The 21,251-nt window shown below is 33.5% G+C and overlaps 1 protein-coding gene across 1 annotated transcript in view; it reads right to left on the bottom strand.

Annotated features, from left to right (window-relative positions):
• The window catches only part of LOC108914285, a gene marked incomplete at its 5' end in the record, with an annotated part of 89,120 nt that overhangs the window by 40,222 nt on the left and 27,647 nt on the right, over positions 1-21,251 (bottom strand). The window contains 2 exon segments of the mRNA XM_018720060.1: positions 18,490-18,826; positions 18,881-19,051. Coding sequence (XP_018575576.1) covers positions 18,490-18,826; positions 18,881-19,051 — 508 coding nt within the window.

Raw genomic sequence — 21,251 nt, 5'->3', positions numbered from 1 at the left:
TTCTCATGATTTCCCCCGTCGTGTCGGGTTAGACTTAAGTGGTCCATATCAAGAAAGTCTAACCCGACACGACGCTCAACGCGGAGCTCGACATTCTTCGTCGAGATCTCCCCCGCGAGCTCGTGTCCTAGACACCACGTCTGTAGATCATATCCACCACAGATTCCAGTCGTCCGAGAATATAGTGCGACCGGGCGTCGATAGTGACGATCCCCGTGAACTCCGTGCGTTTCTGCCGCGGAACCCGGTCAAGGGAACTGACATCCCAGATCATAGGTTGCGACATGGTTTCCAACGTGGAGCTCGATTAGAACTTCCGATGTCTCCATTGAGGACCCATGCCGACCAAACACCGTATTCAGATCATATTCCGCGACATGGCGCTCGACGTGGGGCTCGAAGTCCAGCTTCGACGTCTTCGCGGCGAGCCCATGTTGCTAATTCCCCGCACAAGTCTCAAACATTAGGCACAAACGGTCATATATCACGGCATGGCGCCGAACGTGGACCTCGATTCGAACTTCCGAGGTCTCCACCGAGGGCCCATGCCGTCGTTACCGATCCCATCGATCATATTCCACGACAACTTCATCATTTTTTTGTATTTATGACTTTTATGATTTATGACTTTATTTTGTATTTATTCCTACCAATTTCTTCTACAAGTATCAGAAGAAATTGAAATAATTAACAAAAATTTAAAAAAGGGGGTCCTAACAGAATATATAAAGAATCAAGTCTCTTAGAAAAATTAAATCAAATAAAAAACCTGCAGACAAAATATATAGAAACATATAATTNTCTACAAGTATCAGAAGAAATTGAAATAATTAACAAAAATTTAAAAAAGGGGGTCCTAACAGAATATATAAAGAATCAAGTCTCTTAGAAAAATTAAATCAAATAAAAAACCTGCAGACAAAATATATAGAAACATATAATTCTATAGGAAAAACTGTGTCTTCTTGCAGATCAATTAATTATAAATGACTTAAAAACCAAATTTATTACACTATTAAATGATTCTAATAACAGAATTAATCATTTACTACAACTTTGTCTTAAAGAACCTAGTACAAGTACTAAGCCATTTGAGCAATCCTATAGTTTAGTTAAAACGAATTTAAAAGACGTATCTGAAAAGGTAGTTATCAAAATGGAATTTGACTTTAAAGTAGCTTCACGTTATTCCAGAATTTTCCGGTGAACCTGATACAGTTATTGATTTTCTCGATGCTGCCGAATATTATAATGATTCTCTAAAAGACGAGGCAAATAAACAATTACTATTAACTTTTATTTTAAGAACAAAGATTAAAAATAAAGCAAAAAATGTTCTAGTATACGATCCTAAAGATTTTGCCGAACTAAAGAAAACTATAACAGATCGTTTTAAACCAGTGAAAACACTCGCGTCAGTTCATTCAGCAAGGCCCAAAATCAATTTCTATATACGCATCCGAAATAGAAGCCCTTATTACGGATTTAAATAAAATAAATATATCATCACAAGGCATTGAAGCTCGTGAAACAATAATAAAATTAAATGATCAAGAGGCAATACATTTTTTTAAAAATGGTCTCAATAAGGATATTAGAGTCGTTATTTTAGCGTCAAGAGTCAAAACATTTAACGAAGCAGTTCAAATAGCATTAGAAGCTGAAGTTTCTCAATCATTTAGTCCTCAGAATGTCAACGCTAATGCTTCTGAACACCAACTTGGGCTCGTATAACTACTTCAAGCCACACGTTGCGTCGCTATGTCAACGTTTTAAAAGTTTTATTTTTTTTTATTTACTCTAGTTGGTGCTGAGTGGTGACCTTAACAAAAAACGCCGATACAATTTAGAGCGGGTCGTGGAGTTCGTAGGTGTTGGGGTCTATCTCATCCGAGATAGGTTCGAAGTAAAGAAGTAATGCCCGAGCAATATCAAAATTTAGAAAAATCGAGGAAAGTGGGAGATAATTAATAAGAATTTAAACTAAAAAAAAATTAAAAAATTTATGTCAGGCGCCAGTAAATTTTAAAGTGAATCTACAAACTTTTGTTTCCTAACCGGATTCCTCTTAAATCTAGGTCAGGTATGTATAACTGTGGATCCTTTCTGATCCTGAAGGTAAGTTGGAAAAATAAATTCGAAAAAATATTTTTCTTGAAAAATAAAAGGTTAAGTTCCCTTTTGAATTTAAAATTTTTTATAAAAAAAAATTTTCAAAAAATTATTATCAAGAAGTTTTTTGAAAAAACCTAAGTTTGACTTCAAAAAATTTTATTCAGAAATTATGTTTCTGAGGTTATCTGCGAAAAGTAAATATTGAATCAAAAAAAAATTTTATTTTGAAAAATTATCCAAAAATATTTTTTTCGAAAATTTATTTTCGACTTAAAAAAAAAATTTTTTATTATTAATTTTTTATTATATCTTGTGAAGGTTTTCTTCAAAAAGACAAGTTTAGAAAAAGGTACAAACTATATTACAATAACTGTACAACTAATATTTTTCTTGAAGAGAAAAATTGACAAAAAGATTAACAATGTTTAACAACTATTAACCTAACAACAATAAGTAAAAGTAAGTCACTGAAATAATCTCTGCAACGATTATCCAGGAACACAAATTCAAACTACCAGACCGTAGAAAAAAGAGTACTAGGTATATGAAAATGAACGTTACTAAACTTATTCAAACTAATTACAAAAAAATCGCGGAATTCTACTAACCACTTTTTATGTAATCCTCTGTATAATCCTTTCGGCTTTTCCGAAAAACTGCACTAACTTTCTATGTCGGTTTCAGTTCCGATCCAACTCTTTAATTACTGAAGGTAATTAGACAATTTAACGAGCACTTTGTATGTCGAAGACTAGCAAGACTCGGAGCAATCACACAAGGTTACTTTCGAAGATTTGTTTCACTTTATTCCCCGTAATTGCGGATGAAGACTAACTTTGTAACTTTGCTGGAAGAAATTGGTTGTAAACTAAGAATCAGACCAATTGAACTTCGGCGATAAACTTCTCGAAGCAATCACGCAATGTCACTTTCGTAGATTTATTTCACTGTATTCCGTACTTGAGAATGAAGATTTTAACTTGTAACTTGTTAAAAGAACTTAGTTGAAAACTTAGTATTGAACTAAAGGACTTCGGCGATGAACTGATTTCAAAAACGAAAAACCAGCCCTTTTATTTAGAAATTTTCGGTCATTAAGGGTGATTCTCCCCTAACTATTGCGTATTTGCAATCATGACATCATGCTTTGCAATCTTTCATCAGATTTCATCATCTTTTTAGAACTTTCTAGAAAATTTCCTCAAAAATAACAAAAGCAAACTGAGGGTTTCGATACTCGATTCTGATTGGTCCCGGCCTTGGCGAGGAGCAGATTACTGGTATCTGATTGGCTGAAGGCTCTAGTATAAGTATTAAAGTGGTATAAAATGCAAATTTCGATTTTTTCACGTTCATTTGATATCGTAGCCTCTTGGTCTACAACAAGAACACTCAAAATGTTTAACACGTTCAAAGGAAAAATTTTTTTAATAATCGTGGATATCGAAATAATAATCATTATATACGAGGTAATCGAAGTAGATCAAATACTTATACTAGAAATAGAAGTGAATATAACAATAACTCCAATAATGTTTCTCAAAACAACTACAACCAACAATTTAGAGGACATATAAATAGCAATAACTCATACAGGTAGATATTTTAATCGTGGACAATACACACGTGGTCGACAATCATACCGTCGTAATACTCGGTATATATACACACAAAACGTTGAACCGTCGGAAAACTGTCAAGACCAACTCTCTCGATCAAATCAGAGAGCTATGAGCGAGTTGGGTATGATAACAGAAAACTAATATTTCTAACTACCGGTAACACAAATTATATCGAGATATTTTGCGAAATGACAGGCAAACTGACAACTTTTCTAATAGATACCGGAGCAGACATTAGTCTTTGCAAAACACCTTGCGTAAATTCTCATCAAACATACAATCCCAAAACTAAATGTCAGATAGGTGACATAACAAAGAACAAAACTGAAACTTTTGGCACCACTATGACTAATTTATACATAAATAAACAAACTAAACTAAAACACGAATTTCATTTAGTAAGTGGTGATTTTCCAATTTTAATAGATGGTATAATAGGTAGATTTTTTGTCAAAATTTAACTCCAAAATCGATTACAATACCTGGACTTTAAGTATTTTTTATAATCACGTAGAACATATCATTCCTTTAAAAATTAAATTACCCTGTATAAACAAAATTGAGATACCAGCGCGGACAGAAATTGTATGTCCCATAGATAAATATTTTACTGAAAATACTTTAATTTTAAATCAAGAATTAGAAAATGGAATTTTTATTGCTAACACAATAGTTTCAAAATTTGTGTACCTCATATAAGGTTAATTAATACGACTTGTAATGTAGTAATTGACGATCTAAAGTTACAAACACAACCGCTATCAGATTACGAAATTTGTACAACAGCGATAAACAAGTACAACAATTCGCAGGTTAGTAATAGAATAACCGTGTTATTCTAGGAACTGAAATTTAATAATGTAGATATGAATGCGTTGGAAACGGTAAAAACTATTTGTAAAGAATACAATGTCATTTTTTACTTAAAAGGCGATAATCTTTCAGCCAACAATTTTTACAAACAGAAAATCAGAATATCAGATAATAATCCCGTATACATAAAAAATCATAGATTACCGCAATCACAAAAGGACGAAATCGAAAAGCAAGTACATAAATTACTCAAAACTGATATAATCGAACACCCTATTAGTCCATATAACTCACCATTATTAGTGGTAAAAAAGAAGTCTAGTACAGGAAAATAAGATTGGCGATTAGTAGTAGATTTTAGACAATTAAATAAGAAAATAATTCAAGATAAATTTCCACGGCCTAATATCGAAGATATATTAAATCAATTAGGAAGAGCTAAATACTTTTCTACAATAGACTTAGCTAGTTCTTTCCATCAAATAGAATTAGATAAAGAAAGTCGTGCTCTTACAGCATTTTCTACAAATTCAGGATATTACCAATATAAAAGATTACCGTTCGGACTTAATATTTCAACCAATAATTTTTCTCGTATTATTACAATAGCAATGTCCGGTCTCAAAACCAGTGCATTTCTGTATGTAGACGATATTATTGTTTTCGGATGTAGCCTTAAACATCATAATACAAATCTTATTAATGTATTTGAAAGATGTCGAAAATATAATTTAAAATTAAATCCAGCCAAGTGTAATTTTTTACAACGAGAAGTAAATTATTTAGGTCATTTAATTTCTAACAAAGGGATTAGTCCAGATCCAAAAAATACGAAATTGTAAAAAATTATCCAATTCCAAAAAATGCGGATATTAGACGATTTATTGCATTTCTAAATTATTATCGTAGATTTATACCAAATTTTGCTGATATAGCATACCCTCTAAACAAATTATTAAGAAAAAATGAGACATTTAATTGGACGCCGGAATGCGACAAGCATTTAATATTTTAAAGAAAAAATTAATCGAACCACCCATACTGCAATATCCTGATTTTTCAAAACCCTTCATTCTTACTACGGACGCTTCAAATTTTGCGTTGGGATGTGTTTTGTCTCAAGGTGAAATAGGAAAAGATCGCCCGATAGTTTACGCAAGCAGAAATCTGACAAAACATGAAATAAATAAACCTGTAATTCTAAAAGAGTTATTAGCAATTTATTGGGGAATAACACATTTCCGCCCATATCTATACAATGCTAACCAAAAATTTACAGTCGTTACCGATCACAGACCGTTAGTTGGACTTTTTACTCATAAATCTCCGTCTTCAAAATTGACTAGAATGCGTTTAGATTTACTAGACCATAATTTTGAGATACAATACAAACCCGGAAAAACAAACACTAATGTGTTAGATTCAGATGTACTAAAATCAATGATTCCTACAGTAGCCGTCGCTACACGATCAATGACAAAGAAATCGAATGACACTATCACAAAAAATCAACCGAACGTCTCAGACAACCAGTCAGACCAACTGGGAATTTGGGAAGTTACGTCTCTAACTGAAATAAATAAAATGAAAACATTAATGTTTGAAATATGTGACAAGAAAAATAAAGATTATTCTGAGCGCTCAGACTCACAAACACAATTGATAAAAAGAAAATTTATAAATAAGTGCGATAAAGTTATGACAATTACATTATCAAGTGATAATCTTGAGCAAAATCTAGATTTTTCACTGGAGAAGCTGATAAAAGAAAATACAAAGCTAGCTAGTTACTCTTATTTATGTTTATCAATGAAAGATAATATATTTAATTATATAAAGGTACCTATATTCAAAGAAAAATATAACACACTATATAAAAATATAAATCAACACTAAAAATTATATTATTTACACCACCAACGAGAATAAATGATACCGATCTTCAAAATGAACTAATAGAAAAATATCATAATTTACTAATAGGAGCTCATACAGGTGTAAAACGAACTCTAAATAAATTAAAACAAAAATATGCGTGGAAAAATATGTCAAAAATGGTAAAAAGGCATGTAAAAAATTGCGAAGAATTTAACAAAAGTAAAATAATCAAGCAGACTGTTGAACCTCTCGTAATTACAGAAACTCCTGCAACAAGTTTTGAATCAATTTCAGTGGATACCGTAGGACCATTGAAAATAACTGAAAATAATATGATATATTCTAACCTATACAATGTAACTTGACAAAATTTATACAAGCCATTCCATTGGAAAGTAAAGATGCTAAAACTATATCTAAAGCCTTAGTTGAAGAATTTATGATGAAATTTGGCATTTTTAAAATTTTAAAAACATATTTAGGAACCGAATATATAAATGAACTTCAAAAATCAATTAATAAACTTTTTCATATAAAACATTTACCGTCAACAGCGTATCACCATGAATCATTAGGTAGTTTAGAGAGAAATCATAGAGTTTTAAATGAATATCTTGTTACAAATTCAGCAAATTCAAATTGGAATACATTTTTACCATACTATGTTTTTGCATATAATATAACACCACACTCAGATACAAACTATTCATCTTACGAATTAGTCTTTGGTAAAATAGCAAATTTACCAAATGAAATTTTCACTAAAGTATCACCAATATATAACATAGACGATTACTCAAATGAACTTAGATTTAGATTGAATGAAGCTCACAAAAGAGCAGTAAAATTTCTTCACAAAGCGAAGGAAAAACGAAAACTCAATTATGATAAACGTACGAATCCATCTAATTTTTCTGTTAATGACCTAGTCATGTTAAAAAGAGGTCAAAAGCAAAAATTAGATACCCCGTATACAGGTCCATTTAGAATTATCAGTCAAAATGGCGTTAATTCGACAATTCTAATAGAAAATAAGCATGTAAATGTTCATAATAATAGTTTAATTAGGTATAAAAAAAATTAATATTTAAAACTAATTTGTAATGGTACCATACAATAAATTTTAGTATGTATAAGCATTTAATCATATTGTAAAATTATTACTTTGTAAGAGGAGAAGGTGTACTGTCATTAACCCCTATATGCAACTTTGCAATAAATGCAATACGCGATGGGTCAAAGATCCTAGATCCGGTCGCGTGGCGATGACAATATATTATTCTTACTCAGCAAAACTTACATTATTGTAGTTATAGAAAATAAAATCAGTCTTAACTCAAACTCTCTATTAATTAACATCAAATAATATACCTTAACCCAGAAGGTAATACCACAGAGTCGCTGGATTCACAAGACCCTCTGGAAAATGCAGAGGGCCCTGCGACTACCTGCCGGACGCAAATTGCCGCCAATCCACGGGAGCAGGGGGGGTGGTGGTTTATACGAACCACGAAAAGGCCGAGGCTTTCGCCGATAGCCTGGAACTGCAGTGTAGACTTCCCCAGCTGCCTGACGAGGACGGGAATTTCGAAGAGGCGGCAGAGCACGCGGCCCGACGAGTTGACAGAGAGCCCGACAATGACATTATACAACCTGCCACACCAAACGAACTCAGACAAATACTAAAAAACAGAAAAGCCCCTGGACCTGACCAAATACACAACACGCGCCATTATTCCATCAATGATTTGGGATCGAGGGGGATTATCCCTCTTTATCCTGCCTCATCTCGTGTAGGCCTGGACAGCCTTCGTAGGTGGGCCCCATCCGTCGTCTACCCCGACCGCAAATGCGGCCGGTGTAGGCGCTTTGTGGGACCTCCTTTTGTCCTGGCTGGGCACCGCCGGCTAGGGCCCTTTCTTCTTCTGCTCTTCTTGCTTCGCCGGCTCGTCTGTGTAAACTCCGGGGGTTGTGTCATATTTATGTGTGGTATGGTTGGGTAGGGCAGTGCGGCTATGCAGCCTGGGATGCGCTTTGCTAAGGTGGCCCTTAGGCTAGCGCGGGAGGGGAGGGGTAAGGAGGGTATGGGGGGTGTGTATGTGTGTCGTTGTCTTCGTTTCTTGATCCTGGCTGTCTCTGAAACAGAAAAGGCTAGCGGGCAGGGGGGGGTGTCGTTGGGGTGGTCACCCAGGGTCAAAAAGTTGGTGTCTAGGTCTTTTGTGTTTGTCGGTCACGTCGGGTACGTAGTCAACGGCTTGCCTGAGGAGGGGATTGTCATGTCTAGCGGCTACGTCAAACCGTTTCTCCGCGTTTTGTCTTATTGTCTGTGTAGCGTTTGTGTATTGTAAGTCTCGTAATATGTCAGTGTTTCTTACGTACCAGGGCGCGTCGGTGGCCGTGCGGAGGGCTATGTTTTCCACAGCCTGTAATGACTTTAAGTGGCTTTTTGCCGCGTGAACCCACGTCGTGGAGGCGTAGGTTAGCTGCGGTTGAAGTACCACCTTGATAAGCGTTCGCTTATTCCTTAAACTGAGTAAGGGATAGAGCCTAGCCCTGGTGGTCTTCGCTCGCGCCACCGTCTCCACGATGTGCGGTTTCCACGTGAGACGCTGGTCCATCGTCACGCCCAGGTATCGTGTTTGTCGATTCCAGGAGTTTTCTCGTGTCGGATACAGATCGATGAGATACAATGCGTTAGATACAACTTAGTGTATAGGGATTAGGGAACTAAATAATTATTGAAATGATTATACGAAATTGCGGAACAGTGGAGCCTGAAACAAACTTATAAATGTAAAAAGTAATTCGCAGAATGATGTGTATTTCGTATTTAAATGTTGAACCCTTTGATAAATTAAACATTAATTTCGCTTGTAAATTATTTGATGCTTTCTCAAATTGAGTCCAAATAAATTGCTAAGGTAAACTGCCGAGCTCATGGTTCTGCTAAAAAATTAATTTATAAACGTTTGCAAAAAATTTGCAAATCTTGCCCTGGTATATTGATAGATCTCGTCTTAAATTAATTTAATAAATAAATAAAACACAAAATCAATTTGTGCTTTGGCTGCCGCTGTACTTCGTAAAAAGAGGTTAAATTTGAAACAAGTAATGCGATAGTTCTATCTTATTTTAGAATTTAATTAGAAAATACAAGCTACAAAGAGTGTAATACGAGACACAATACAGAAAAAGGGAATGAGCAAGCGATAAACGCACACATTTACAAAAAGTACAAGTATAGTTTGCAAGTTTATGTTGATCTTTAAGGGTTAACGAAAAATATATCTGGTCAAAGTGATCTGTTAAATTGACTACAGTAGAGCGCCGATTATCCGAAATTGGTTCAGAGGGTGTTCGGATAATCGATTTTTCGGATAACCTAACATTTCTGGAAAAACGTCTACATACTTCTTTGTTAGGGTAGTGGAATGGGTGGGATACAAAGAAAACACGTTTATTGGACAGGAAATACATTACACCGTAATTATTTTTAATGACACACTAGAGTATTACATATGTACAGTATAAAACAAACATATAGCCTAAAGTAGGGATTGCACATTTGTAAACTTTTTTGGTCCATTGACTTAGATGTGATAAAAAAACAGTACTGTACAAAATTAACCTAAAAGCTCTCATTTTCTGCCGTTTTCATGTTTTTTCGACACAAGCTTCCGTCCTCACTGTCCAGCACACAAGTAAACTTAGTGATGGATTCACTATTCTTCTTAATGCCAGTTATTGTTGAATTTCCAACACCAAACTCTCGAACTAAACTCGATCCACTTGCACCTTTTTTTAATCTTTCTACAATTTTGAGCTTGTCAGAAAGACTAAGCACAACACGTTTACGTTTTGCCGACATTACTGGAAGTCACTCAGCACAACAATCAACAGCACGACAGTTAAAAACAACACTGATGTCAGTGACACAAATTGAGGTTAGGTGTATAGGTGAACATGGAACGTCGGGTTGGAGCGAATTTCGAATTTACCGTCTGAAGCGCTTTCGGTTAACCGACGTTTCGGATGACCGGCTTTCGGATAATCGGCGCTCTACTGTATTTTCGTAAACACATAGTCGAAACCGATCTAATCTAACCTCTATCACTATCTAAATTATAGAAGCAAATGTTTATAAATGTAANTACAGTAGAGCGCCGATTATCCGAAATAATTGGTTCAGAGGGTGTTCGGATAATCGATTTTTCGGATAACCGAACATTTCTGGAGAAACGTCTACATACTTCTTTGTTAGGGTAGTGGGATGGGTGGGATACAAAGAAAACACGTTTATTGGACAGGAAATACATTACACCGTAATAATTTTTAATGACACACTAGAGTATTACATATGTACAGTATAAAACATTGAATTTCCAACACCAAACTCTCGAGCTAAACTCGATCCACTTGCACCTTTTTTTAAGCTTTCTACAATTTTGAGCTTGTCAGAAAGACTAAGCACAACATGTTTACGTTTTGCCGACATTACTAGAAGTCACTCAGCACAACAATCAACAGCACGACAGTTAAAAACAACACTGATGTCAGTGACACAAATTGAGGTTAGGTGTATAGGTGAACATGGAACGTCGGGTTGGAGCGAATTTCGAATTTACCGTCTGAAGCGCTTTCGGTTAACCGACGTTTCGGATGACCGGCTTTCGGATAATCGGCGCTCTACTGTATTTTCGTAAACACATAGTCGAAACCGATCTAATCTAACCTCTATCACTATCTAAATTATAGAAGCAAATGTTTATAAATGTAATAATTCATGACTCGTCAAATAAATGTGAAAAGTGGTATGATGTACCACTTCGGTAATATGTTCATCTACATCTACTATATTTAAATTGTTAATTGCCATATTGCCATATTTGATTTTCTTTCGACACAAGATAATTGAAGAGAACAAAACGAAGTTAACATTTCATTCAACAGTCAACAAAACGATCTTTATAACCAAACATCTTTTTTTACCAAAAAACAACACACATGCGCAAATTTCAGATCATTCTTGAATCTGACAAATAAGTAAGGGCATTCAGATTTTCTATATCTGAGCATTGAGGTTGCTTTTTCGTAATGGGATCGAATCATCACAGTGATTCGCATCACGCGGGTCATTAAAAAGATCCGTCTTGCCCATCTAATATGCTATGCTTACTATACAGAGTGATTCAAAAAACCGCTGACAGACTTCTAGGGCAGATAATACATGCAAAATTAAGACGAAAAGTTTTAATAAACATAGGGTCGCAAATGCCTCCTTAACGAGATACAGGGCGTCAAAGTTTCTATAAAATTAAACATTGTCTGCAATAATTCCAAAATACCTGAACATTTCTATTTCAAATTTGCTATGCGTAGTTAGCACCTTGCTTGATGTACTGCTTAAAATTTTATGAGCAGCAGTGTCGTAGAGACGGAGTCAACGTGACCCTTTTTTAAAAATATTTTCTGCGCCACTGATAATTTTGTCAAAAGGGCACTATTTTCGTGTAAAGTGTTCAATTGTCTATCGAATTGGTCTCTTGCAAAATTTGGATTAAAGCAACCATTTTTAAGAGAAACACCTTTGTAGAAAATTTGTAAATCCAATTTTATTTTCATTCATTTTAGTTTTGCATAGTAGGCTTGTGCTATTCAAAATAAAATTAAACATCGCCTGTCACTAATGTCAGTGTGTACAAGTGAGTTAAGTAAACTAGATTATAAGCTTCTTTTTGTCATTTTTACACTTGAATTTTACGGAAACTTTGACGCCCTGTATCTCGTTAAGGAGGCATTTGCGACTCTATGTTTATTAAGACTTTTCGTCTTAATTTTTCATGTATTACTTACCCTAGAAGTCTGTCAGCGGTTTTTTGAATCACCCTGTATAGAGATATGGACTAAACTCACTTTTTGCGGAGCAGTGACACCTACGACTGCTCATTCATTCTTATCATGAATCACAGTTCAATTACCTTATTGGACCTGTGTGTTCAAATTCAGATTATTAAATTATTATGTATTATTATTATTACTCCTGAGTTTGACGTCACTTTGAATTTGAAACAGTCAAACGCTTTTTATTAACGGTTCTTTGGATCTTGTTGGTTACCTAATAATTAGATTTGCAATACTGGATAAGTTGTCTTTAATTTTTAATAATCATAGATAGGTACCTATACCCACAATAAACATCAATTATGTCAACTGTATCTGTCTGATTCACGGCAAATTCGAAAATTTTCCTAATTTACTACTTTACTGCATTTGGCTTGTATTTTTATTTAATTTGAATTATTTAAAAAAAAGAAAATAAAACAATTAGCTATTCAAAGTGCTCGCCAGTTTGATTTTAACATTTTTCTTTTCAATGAGCAAATTAATAATTTGGTTGTGAATTTTCCTCAACTGATACACACTACTTTTTATTTCACCTACAGCTTCTCTGATTCATTCAAATGATATTTATTTCATACTAATATTATCTGAAAGAAGCATTACATTTTTTGTCATTTTCCTATTTCCAGAGAGGGCCAGTCAAATAAATGTGCCAAGCTGCCAAGTAGTCAAGATATAGATAAATAAGATTTTTAAGAATGCTGAAGCAATTGCTTTGAAATTGGGTAGTAGTTTTAATTTTTTATTATCCATGCCAATGATTTAAAAGACGTAGTTTTGAGGATGAACTTTGGCTTGCAATTTTTTTTCTTACAAGTTATTTTAGTTATGGTAGAAGTGTCATGATACCAATAAGTTGCTATATGAAGCAATAAAAGTTCAAGTAATCAGGTTTACCCACAAATTAAAAATAAAAAATGGTTTACTATTTACTATACGCTTTGAATGAAGGGACACCGATCTACTAAATGATTTTGAGGTCAAAATATGACTGAGCTAATATATCTTAGTTGGAAATTGTATCATTTGCAAGTCACAAAGTGTTCAAGTTTTTGAAAAACATCATAATTATCCAAGCACTTTAATGAAACCTGGGCTGGTCGAATAAAGGCAAAAATTCACTGAATATACAGGGTGTTGCATCACGAGAGGGACATGGCTTTATGGGAGATAGAGGACATCTAGGGTAATTAGGATCGCCTATAGAAATAGCTCCTTGGCCATTCTTTATTGACATACAGGGTGATTTATCATTTTTGGTCAAAACTGCTTTATGTCATAACTTTGGTAGGGAATGGAATAATAGGTTCATATTTGGTAGGGTTAATGCACTCACGATACTTCATGTATGCATGTATAATAGCAAAAAAAATCCAGGTCCGGACTGCAAAAATTGTTAATTTTTTGTGCAAGTCTAGAAAACAACACTCTGTATGTCTTTTTTTGAAATTCCGATACGATATTCGGAAAGAGCATAAAAAAGTGATCTTAAAGACGTGTTTCTTTTTTTTTTTGTTACACTCGTGGTTATTTAAATAAGCTATTGAATATACGAGACTACGGCTTCTAAAACTAAATTATGTAAAGGGCATATGATAAAAATGATTTTGCAACTAAAATTAGCGAAGGCTTAATTATTGAGGGTAGATGTTATAAATAAGCATGCATATTTTAAACCTCGTTTTCTTTAAATAATATGTATTCCAGGTCCGGACTGCAAAATTTTAAATTTTTTTTGTAACTCTAGAAAACATCGCCTTGTATGTATTTTTTGGTATTACATATGATTATCGAAAAGAACATAAAAAAGTAATCTCAGCGACATGTCTCTTTTTCTTGTTACACTTTGATGATTATTATTTAAATACACATGATAAAAACACATGACAAAAAATAAATTATAATCCATAGATTTCGATTGCCATTCATGTAGATCTGCCCAAACATTTACAGTAAATCTGTACTGTGTATTACATAAGCGTTTAGAGATGGGTATTGCTGTGCTCATTTATAGTCGTTTCTTGAGTTATTTATTTACCCGTAATCAACGCAAAAAAGAAATGAGTGAATGTGGTATGAATAATACTGTTTCCTTTTCAATGTTTTCCATACATACCATTGAGAAATATTAATAGTCGAACTTATGTTAAACCTTGCATTTTGTTGAATTGGATCTAAAATATTATTCTTCTACAGCTTGATGTAAATTAATTATAGTAGGCCTACTCAAAGTGACAGATAATTAAATAGTGCATTGTTTGACAACAAACTGTTTACTGGTGTTATTGTGTATTCATTAACTTGCATTTAATACTTTAAATTTTGTAATTTAAACATGCCGCAATTATTGTCAAACGAAGAATATGCTGACATAGTATTCATCTAAGGGTTTTACAATGGGAATAGTAGGGCAGCACAAAGGGAATATCAGCAACGTTTTCCTGATCATCGGCATCCTAATTATAAAACTTTTAGTAAAGTCTTCCAGTACTCAAAACAACACGGGAGATTTCCAACTTCAAAAAATTTGGAGCGTAATTTACATCAAGATGCTCAAGAACAGAACAATATTTTAAATTTAATTCAACAAAATCCAAAAACTAGCACAAGAAGAATTAGTTCTGCCATTAATATTCCTCCTTGGAACATATGGAGAACATTGAAAAGGGAACGTTATTATCCATACCACATCCAGCAGGTACAGCGTCTTGAACCAGGTGAAAACATCCACCGGTTGGCTTTCTCGCATTGGTTATCTAACCACCGTCCGGTCATTTACAGAACCTTATTTACAGATGAAGCGCAATTTACAATAGATGGAATAAATAACTCAAGGAACGACCATGAATGGGCACAACAAAACCCACATGCAAAACGCCAATATCATTCACAACACAGGTTTTTTGTAAACGTTTGGATCGGGCTTGTAAATGGGCATTTAATAGGGCCATATTTCTTTGATGAGAGATTAGGTGGTAACGTTTATTTAAACTTTCTTCAAACAATCCTACCCGATCTCTTAGAAAATGTCCATATTAGAGGTATGCTCTTTCAACTCGATGGAGCTCCACCGCATTTTAGCACTTGGATCATGAATATCCAAACAGATAGATTGGTCCTGGCGGTCCATACGAATGGCCAACGAGATCTCCGGATTGTATCCTTCCGACTATTTTTTATGGGGTCACTTGAAAGCAGAAGTTTATAAGGTCGAAGTCAATAATAGGGAACAATTGATCGATTGTATCATTACAGCTTGCGATGAAATACGAAATAATTCAGTAATGATACGTCGAGCAATTGAAAACTTGGGTAAACGAATAAGAAAATGTATCGAAGTTGAGGGAGGCCACTTTGAAAATTTGCTATAAAATTAATTTGCCATTGTAAAGTACATTTAGACATCTATGTTTTTCTATGTGTTTTATTGTTATTTGTTTGTGTTTTATTAAATAGTTTTTGTTCTTACCTGCTCTTTTAATTTCTATTTTTTAGAAATCCTATTTACTAAAAGAAATAAACTACTATTTTTATCATGTATCTTTTACTTACTCGAAATTTCATTTTAAAAGCCTTGTTACCGTACATTGAATAGCGTATTTAAGTAATCATTAAAGTGTAACAAGAAAAAGAGACATGTCGCTGAGATTACTTTTTTATATTCTTTTCGATAATCGTATGAGAATACCAAAATAATACATACGGGGCGATGTTTTCTAGAGTTACAAAAAAAATTAAAAATTTTGCAGTCCGGTCCTGGAATACATATTATTTAAAGAAAATGAGGTTTAAAATATGCTTGCTTATTTATAACATCTACCCCGAATTAAGCCTTCGCTTATTTTAGTTGCGAAACCATTTTTATCATGTGTCCTTTACGTAATTTAGTTTTAGAAGCCGTAGTCTCGTATATTCAATAGCTTATTTAAATAATCACGAAAGTGTAACAAAAAAAATAAACAAGTCTTTAAGATCACTTTTTTATACTCTTTCCAAATATCGTATCGGAATTTCAAAAAAAGACATACAGAGTGTTATTTTCTAGACTTGCACAAAAAATTAACAATTTTTGCAGTCTAGACCTGGATTTTTTTTGCTGTCATACATGCATACATGAAGTATCGTGAGTGCATTAACCCTACCAAATATGAACCCATTATTCCATTCCCTACCAAAGTTATGACATCATGACCAAAAATCATAAATCACCCTGTATCTCAATAAAGAATGGCTAAGGATCTATTTCTATAGGCGATCCTAGTTACCCTAGATGTCCTCTATCTCCCATTAAGCTATGTCCCTCTCGTGATGCAACACCCTGTATATATACAAGGTGTAAGAAGTTTGACTGCTATTACTTCAGCATTAGATGGAGTAATCATAAATGAACAAAAAAGTTGTATATTACAGGGGCGTAAGATTAACAGTTTTCAAAATACAGCAAGTATTAATAATGGGAAGTTTCATCACGTGACAACAGTGCTTAACCTGCTGATGCACACACGTGTACACGCGGCAGACTTGTCCTACGGAAAAAATGTAAAAGCTATTATTGTTAAACATTTAGTAAATTTCAAGACAATTGTTTTCCAGTTTTTAAATAAATAAAATAAAATGTATCGATTTTGTAGTACGAAGATAGTGTTGTGCTTAAATTTTAGCTCAAATTTTAGTAATTATGAATTTCTTAAAACTGGAACTTAACTTTTAATCAAATAACGTATTTGAAAAATATGTTAATAAAGTACTCAAAGCTTCACGTCGTCCAAATAATCATACGTATTAAAAATAATCTAGATACTTACCAAAAAGCCAAATTCAGTCATTTTTAAAGCACAAGTACAAAACAAACTACAACATATGCTCAAAACGTCCACCACCATTTTCAATGCACGCACGACACCTTCGAATCCAATTTTCGCGCTCTCGCTGGAAAGAAAACGAAATAGTGGTACGCAAAAAACACTCCGACATGGTTGAATGTAGATACCAACTGAATTGCGTATTGGTGGTTGCTGGACACCTTAGTACCTCCTGTTAATAAATCGCCGCGCCGTTGTCACATTGTTCGATACAAATTTTATCGAATTTTTAATTTGATTATGATAATTATTTTTTAGAATGAAGCATAAAGAAGTTCAAAAAAGTGCTAAACAATGTATTTTATGGTATTCTATGCACGCAGTTATGTCAATATTCCTTAATTAATCGAACTTTTGTACATCAAGTTGGAAATTTTGATATTTTTTTCGGAAATGGTCGAGGTTAGGACCCATGTCATATAAGGTTTTTTGTTTATTTTAATGTATTCTACCGTCTGTTAAAATTAAGGCAGTCAAACTTCTAACACCCTGTCTACAACTATAACAACCAGTACCGGAGATACCAAGAAGCACTCTCAGTAATAATCCCATCTGAATTACTGCTACTGAGTTGTTTTTTTTTTAAATTTTAAGTTTTAAGTTTGTTTGATTTTATTTTATTTTTTTGGTGCAAGAGATTATTTATTTAATTTTTTTTCCTTTTTAGTCCGGCAGAAAAGGTCAATTAAATAAAAAAGTAGTTTCCCTCTACTGCTTCTTTAAACCCATATCTTTTAATTAGTTTTAACACCCAGTATTTCAGAAATGATAAATAACATAGTGACATTAGATTCCGATTAAACAAATCGTTAACTCAATTTGGCACCTAAATATTTTATTTATGTATTTTCTGGTATTATTTAACATTGGGTTGTTTCTTATGTTTTGGTAAGAAGTTTAATTCAAGTAGAATTTTTTTTTTTCTTTCTAAAAATGATTACAATCCATGGAACCACTATAACTCCAGAAAAAGCAAGCCAGGCACAATCAGGTCCTACTGCAAATCTAGTATGTGGGAGACCGAGACAGTGTAAACACCACCTCTAAGCTAGACTGTTGAATTAAACAGACAAATATTTGGTAGGCGAATGTGTAAACACCACTACTAGGAATAGATGTCATATACGTGAAACCTATTAATGTGTAATAATAACGGTGAGTCACAAAAAAATACTTGGTATGTCAGTATAAATCAGAGCACCCTGTATGAATATTTTTTAAATACATAGTAGGCAACATACGAGTGAACTGAGGTGATGTGAGGTGAGAACATATACAAATCCAATTAATTTACTTACCACATTTGGATAATTGAACACTTTCCATTGATAAGGTAGTTGATTAGCCAATCTTTTACAAGGAGGCAGAACTTGTAGCTCATGTAAAGGAGAAACAAAATGAACTACTGGTGGTGCTTTCCTATACTGGTAGTAATATTTTAAGGGATTATTTCGACATCGGGGATGTTTATAAAAAAGGATATGATTATATATTTTATACATATCTTTTTGAGGCATAATATATTCTTGTATATAGGAAGAAATAACTTTTAATCTAACATCGTTAGATTTAGTAAGATTCTTCCGATCTTTTTTAAGTAATGACTCAAACTGCTCCCAACCTAAAGCAATTAATCTGTAAAATGTTTGTTATGTAAAAACATGAAAGATTGGCATCTTATATACTTACTGATCTTCAGAATCAGTGAAAGTAGTGTGTCTGGGAAATAGTGTATTTGGTTTAAACGGTATCTTGGGCAAGAGTGATGGATATAGAAAGACATCACTGTTTGATATTGTCTCCAAAATTAGTAGAGGGAATGTTGGTATATAACTATTCCCACTCTGTTTATGTTGAATACTGAAATAAATTATATTTTACATAATTAATTCTACAAATTAAATACCTTAATTTGCAAATAAGTATCATATTTATATTATACAGGTGGTCCTATACCTTCTCCCGCTATTTTCAGCACATCATAAAATAAAATTTAAATATGATTTAGTTACATGCATAAGTAGGATACTACTATCACAGCTTTTATTCTTTAAGCTGTGCTACTATGATGCACTTCTGTGAATACAAATGTTCCTTATATGACGTAAGAGTTTAAAAAGAAAAAATTAGGAAAGTATAATTACAATTGTATGTAGTATTATATTATGATAGGATAGGATATTAAATCAGGGTTCATAGTTCAAAAGTAAGAATGAATTCCCTGACTTTTCCAGGTTTTCCCTGACTTTCAAAATAAAATCCAGGTCACTTGTAGTTCATTTTTACATACTAATTGGTGTTTATGCATTAAATTTTTTCTCAACTGGAGCCCATAATCTTTTTATACTCTAAGAACCTCTTATAAAGGTTTCAAAACCACAAATATTTTTCTCTTTCAAGAACCCAGGACCGGCTTTCACAAAATTTCCAGTTGCAAACATCAAATTCCCTGACTTTCATGAATATTTTTAAAATTCCCTGACTATTCCCTGTTTTTTATGAAGAATAACGAATTCCCTGACTTTTCCCGGTATTCCCGGTTTTCCCGGCCGCTACGAACCCTGTTAATGCAGACAAAAATATTCTAATAAATATACTGAAATTATTAAAATGTTAGTTTTAAAATGAAAAATGATATTAAAAATGTCTTAATTTATTAAAATGCATAAGATTGTTATATGTACTGCTGTATTTTGTGCTTCTTGTATTGAAAGTTTATGATATTTCATAAATAAAAAAATATATACAAAAAACATACATTTGAACATTTGAAAATTTCCCATTTTATTTTATATGTAGTTCCAAATACAGTAGAATTTCGTTAATCTGACCTTCAATGATCCAACATCCTGCAGGCTCCCGCTAGTTTCAGGTCTTGACATGACTGATCACTCACATTGTTTCTTTCACGTTTTGTTATTGTTTTAACATGGAACAATATTTCAGACAGTACAGTATTTCCAGTTGAAAATTGAAGTTGTATGTACATATGTACATACTGTACTGTATTGTGATGTTACAGATAAATAAAAGTGTTCCTATGATATTCCAATCTTTTTTGTTTTCCGACCATGCTCAAAGTCCCATGTGGGATGAATTAGCAAGGTAAGTAGGTAGGTCTACTGTAATATTATTCATTGCAACAGAATTGAATTACAAGTTGAATGTAATCCATTTCTAATGACCAATATAATTTGTGTATCAAAACGTTTATTTAAATTTCTCGCCACCTAACCTCATTCACACTTTATTGCGCTGTGGCCGTTACCCCTTCAAGTTTATTACTTGGCGGACTACAAGTCTGAACTTTTTGTTTGATAATTTATTTTTCTGTGAAATGGGCGGTAATTATTCAGGTAAATATCTATATTTTTTTCGTCTTACCATTTGCATTTTTTCATCTGTAATTCGATTATAAGTATTTGCCATAAAGATAAATAGGCAATTAATTAGGCATTAAGTAAAAACAAATCGATAAATAATTCAAGAACAATTCACAGAATTTGATTTTGTTCTGCAAAACTAATATATCTCAATAATAAGAAATTGGCTCCTCCTTAAGTTGCAAAACTCAAGAGCAAATGGATATTAGTTTCTTCATGAACTGATCAATATATAGGGTTGTTAATTAAGTATGTAAAATAAATTCAACAGACGATTATTTGGGTGATTTTAAGGGCCCCATATTCTTTAAATAGTGTTTTCCGCAAAGACAAATAATTTCAACATTAACTGAATAATCTAAAGCTTATCAAATAATGGGAATGTTATGTCATGCCACCTGAGTATTTTCAAAGACGCCGCAGTAAAATGTCGTATTCCACCCTTCCAGCGAGGTTCAGGATTTCAGAACACCCCGTATATTCATAGAAGTCATAATCTTGTACCTACGGATATGCCGGAGACCGCTGAATTGAAAAGGAGGCGAAACAATCATATTCACCTACCTTTCCAATTCAAACCAAAAACCCGCCACGGTTGTGAAATCAATCGCCGTCGGCCGGGCAGAATGAAAAAGCCTCTATAGGAGTCTTGAGACATCGATCCTTACGGCGATAGC

This window comes from Anoplophora glabripennis, unplaced genomic scaffold, assembly GCF_000390285.2.
Source record: "Anoplophora glabripennis isolate ALB-LARVAE unplaced genomic scaffold, Agla_2.0 scaffold1071, whole genome shotgun sequence".
In the NCBI taxonomy this organism is placed as follows: domain Eukaryota; kingdom Metazoa; phylum Arthropoda; class Insecta; order Coleoptera; family Cerambycidae; genus Anoplophora; species Anoplophora glabripennis.
This window is presented reverse-complemented; position numbering and strand designations above follow the sequence as displayed.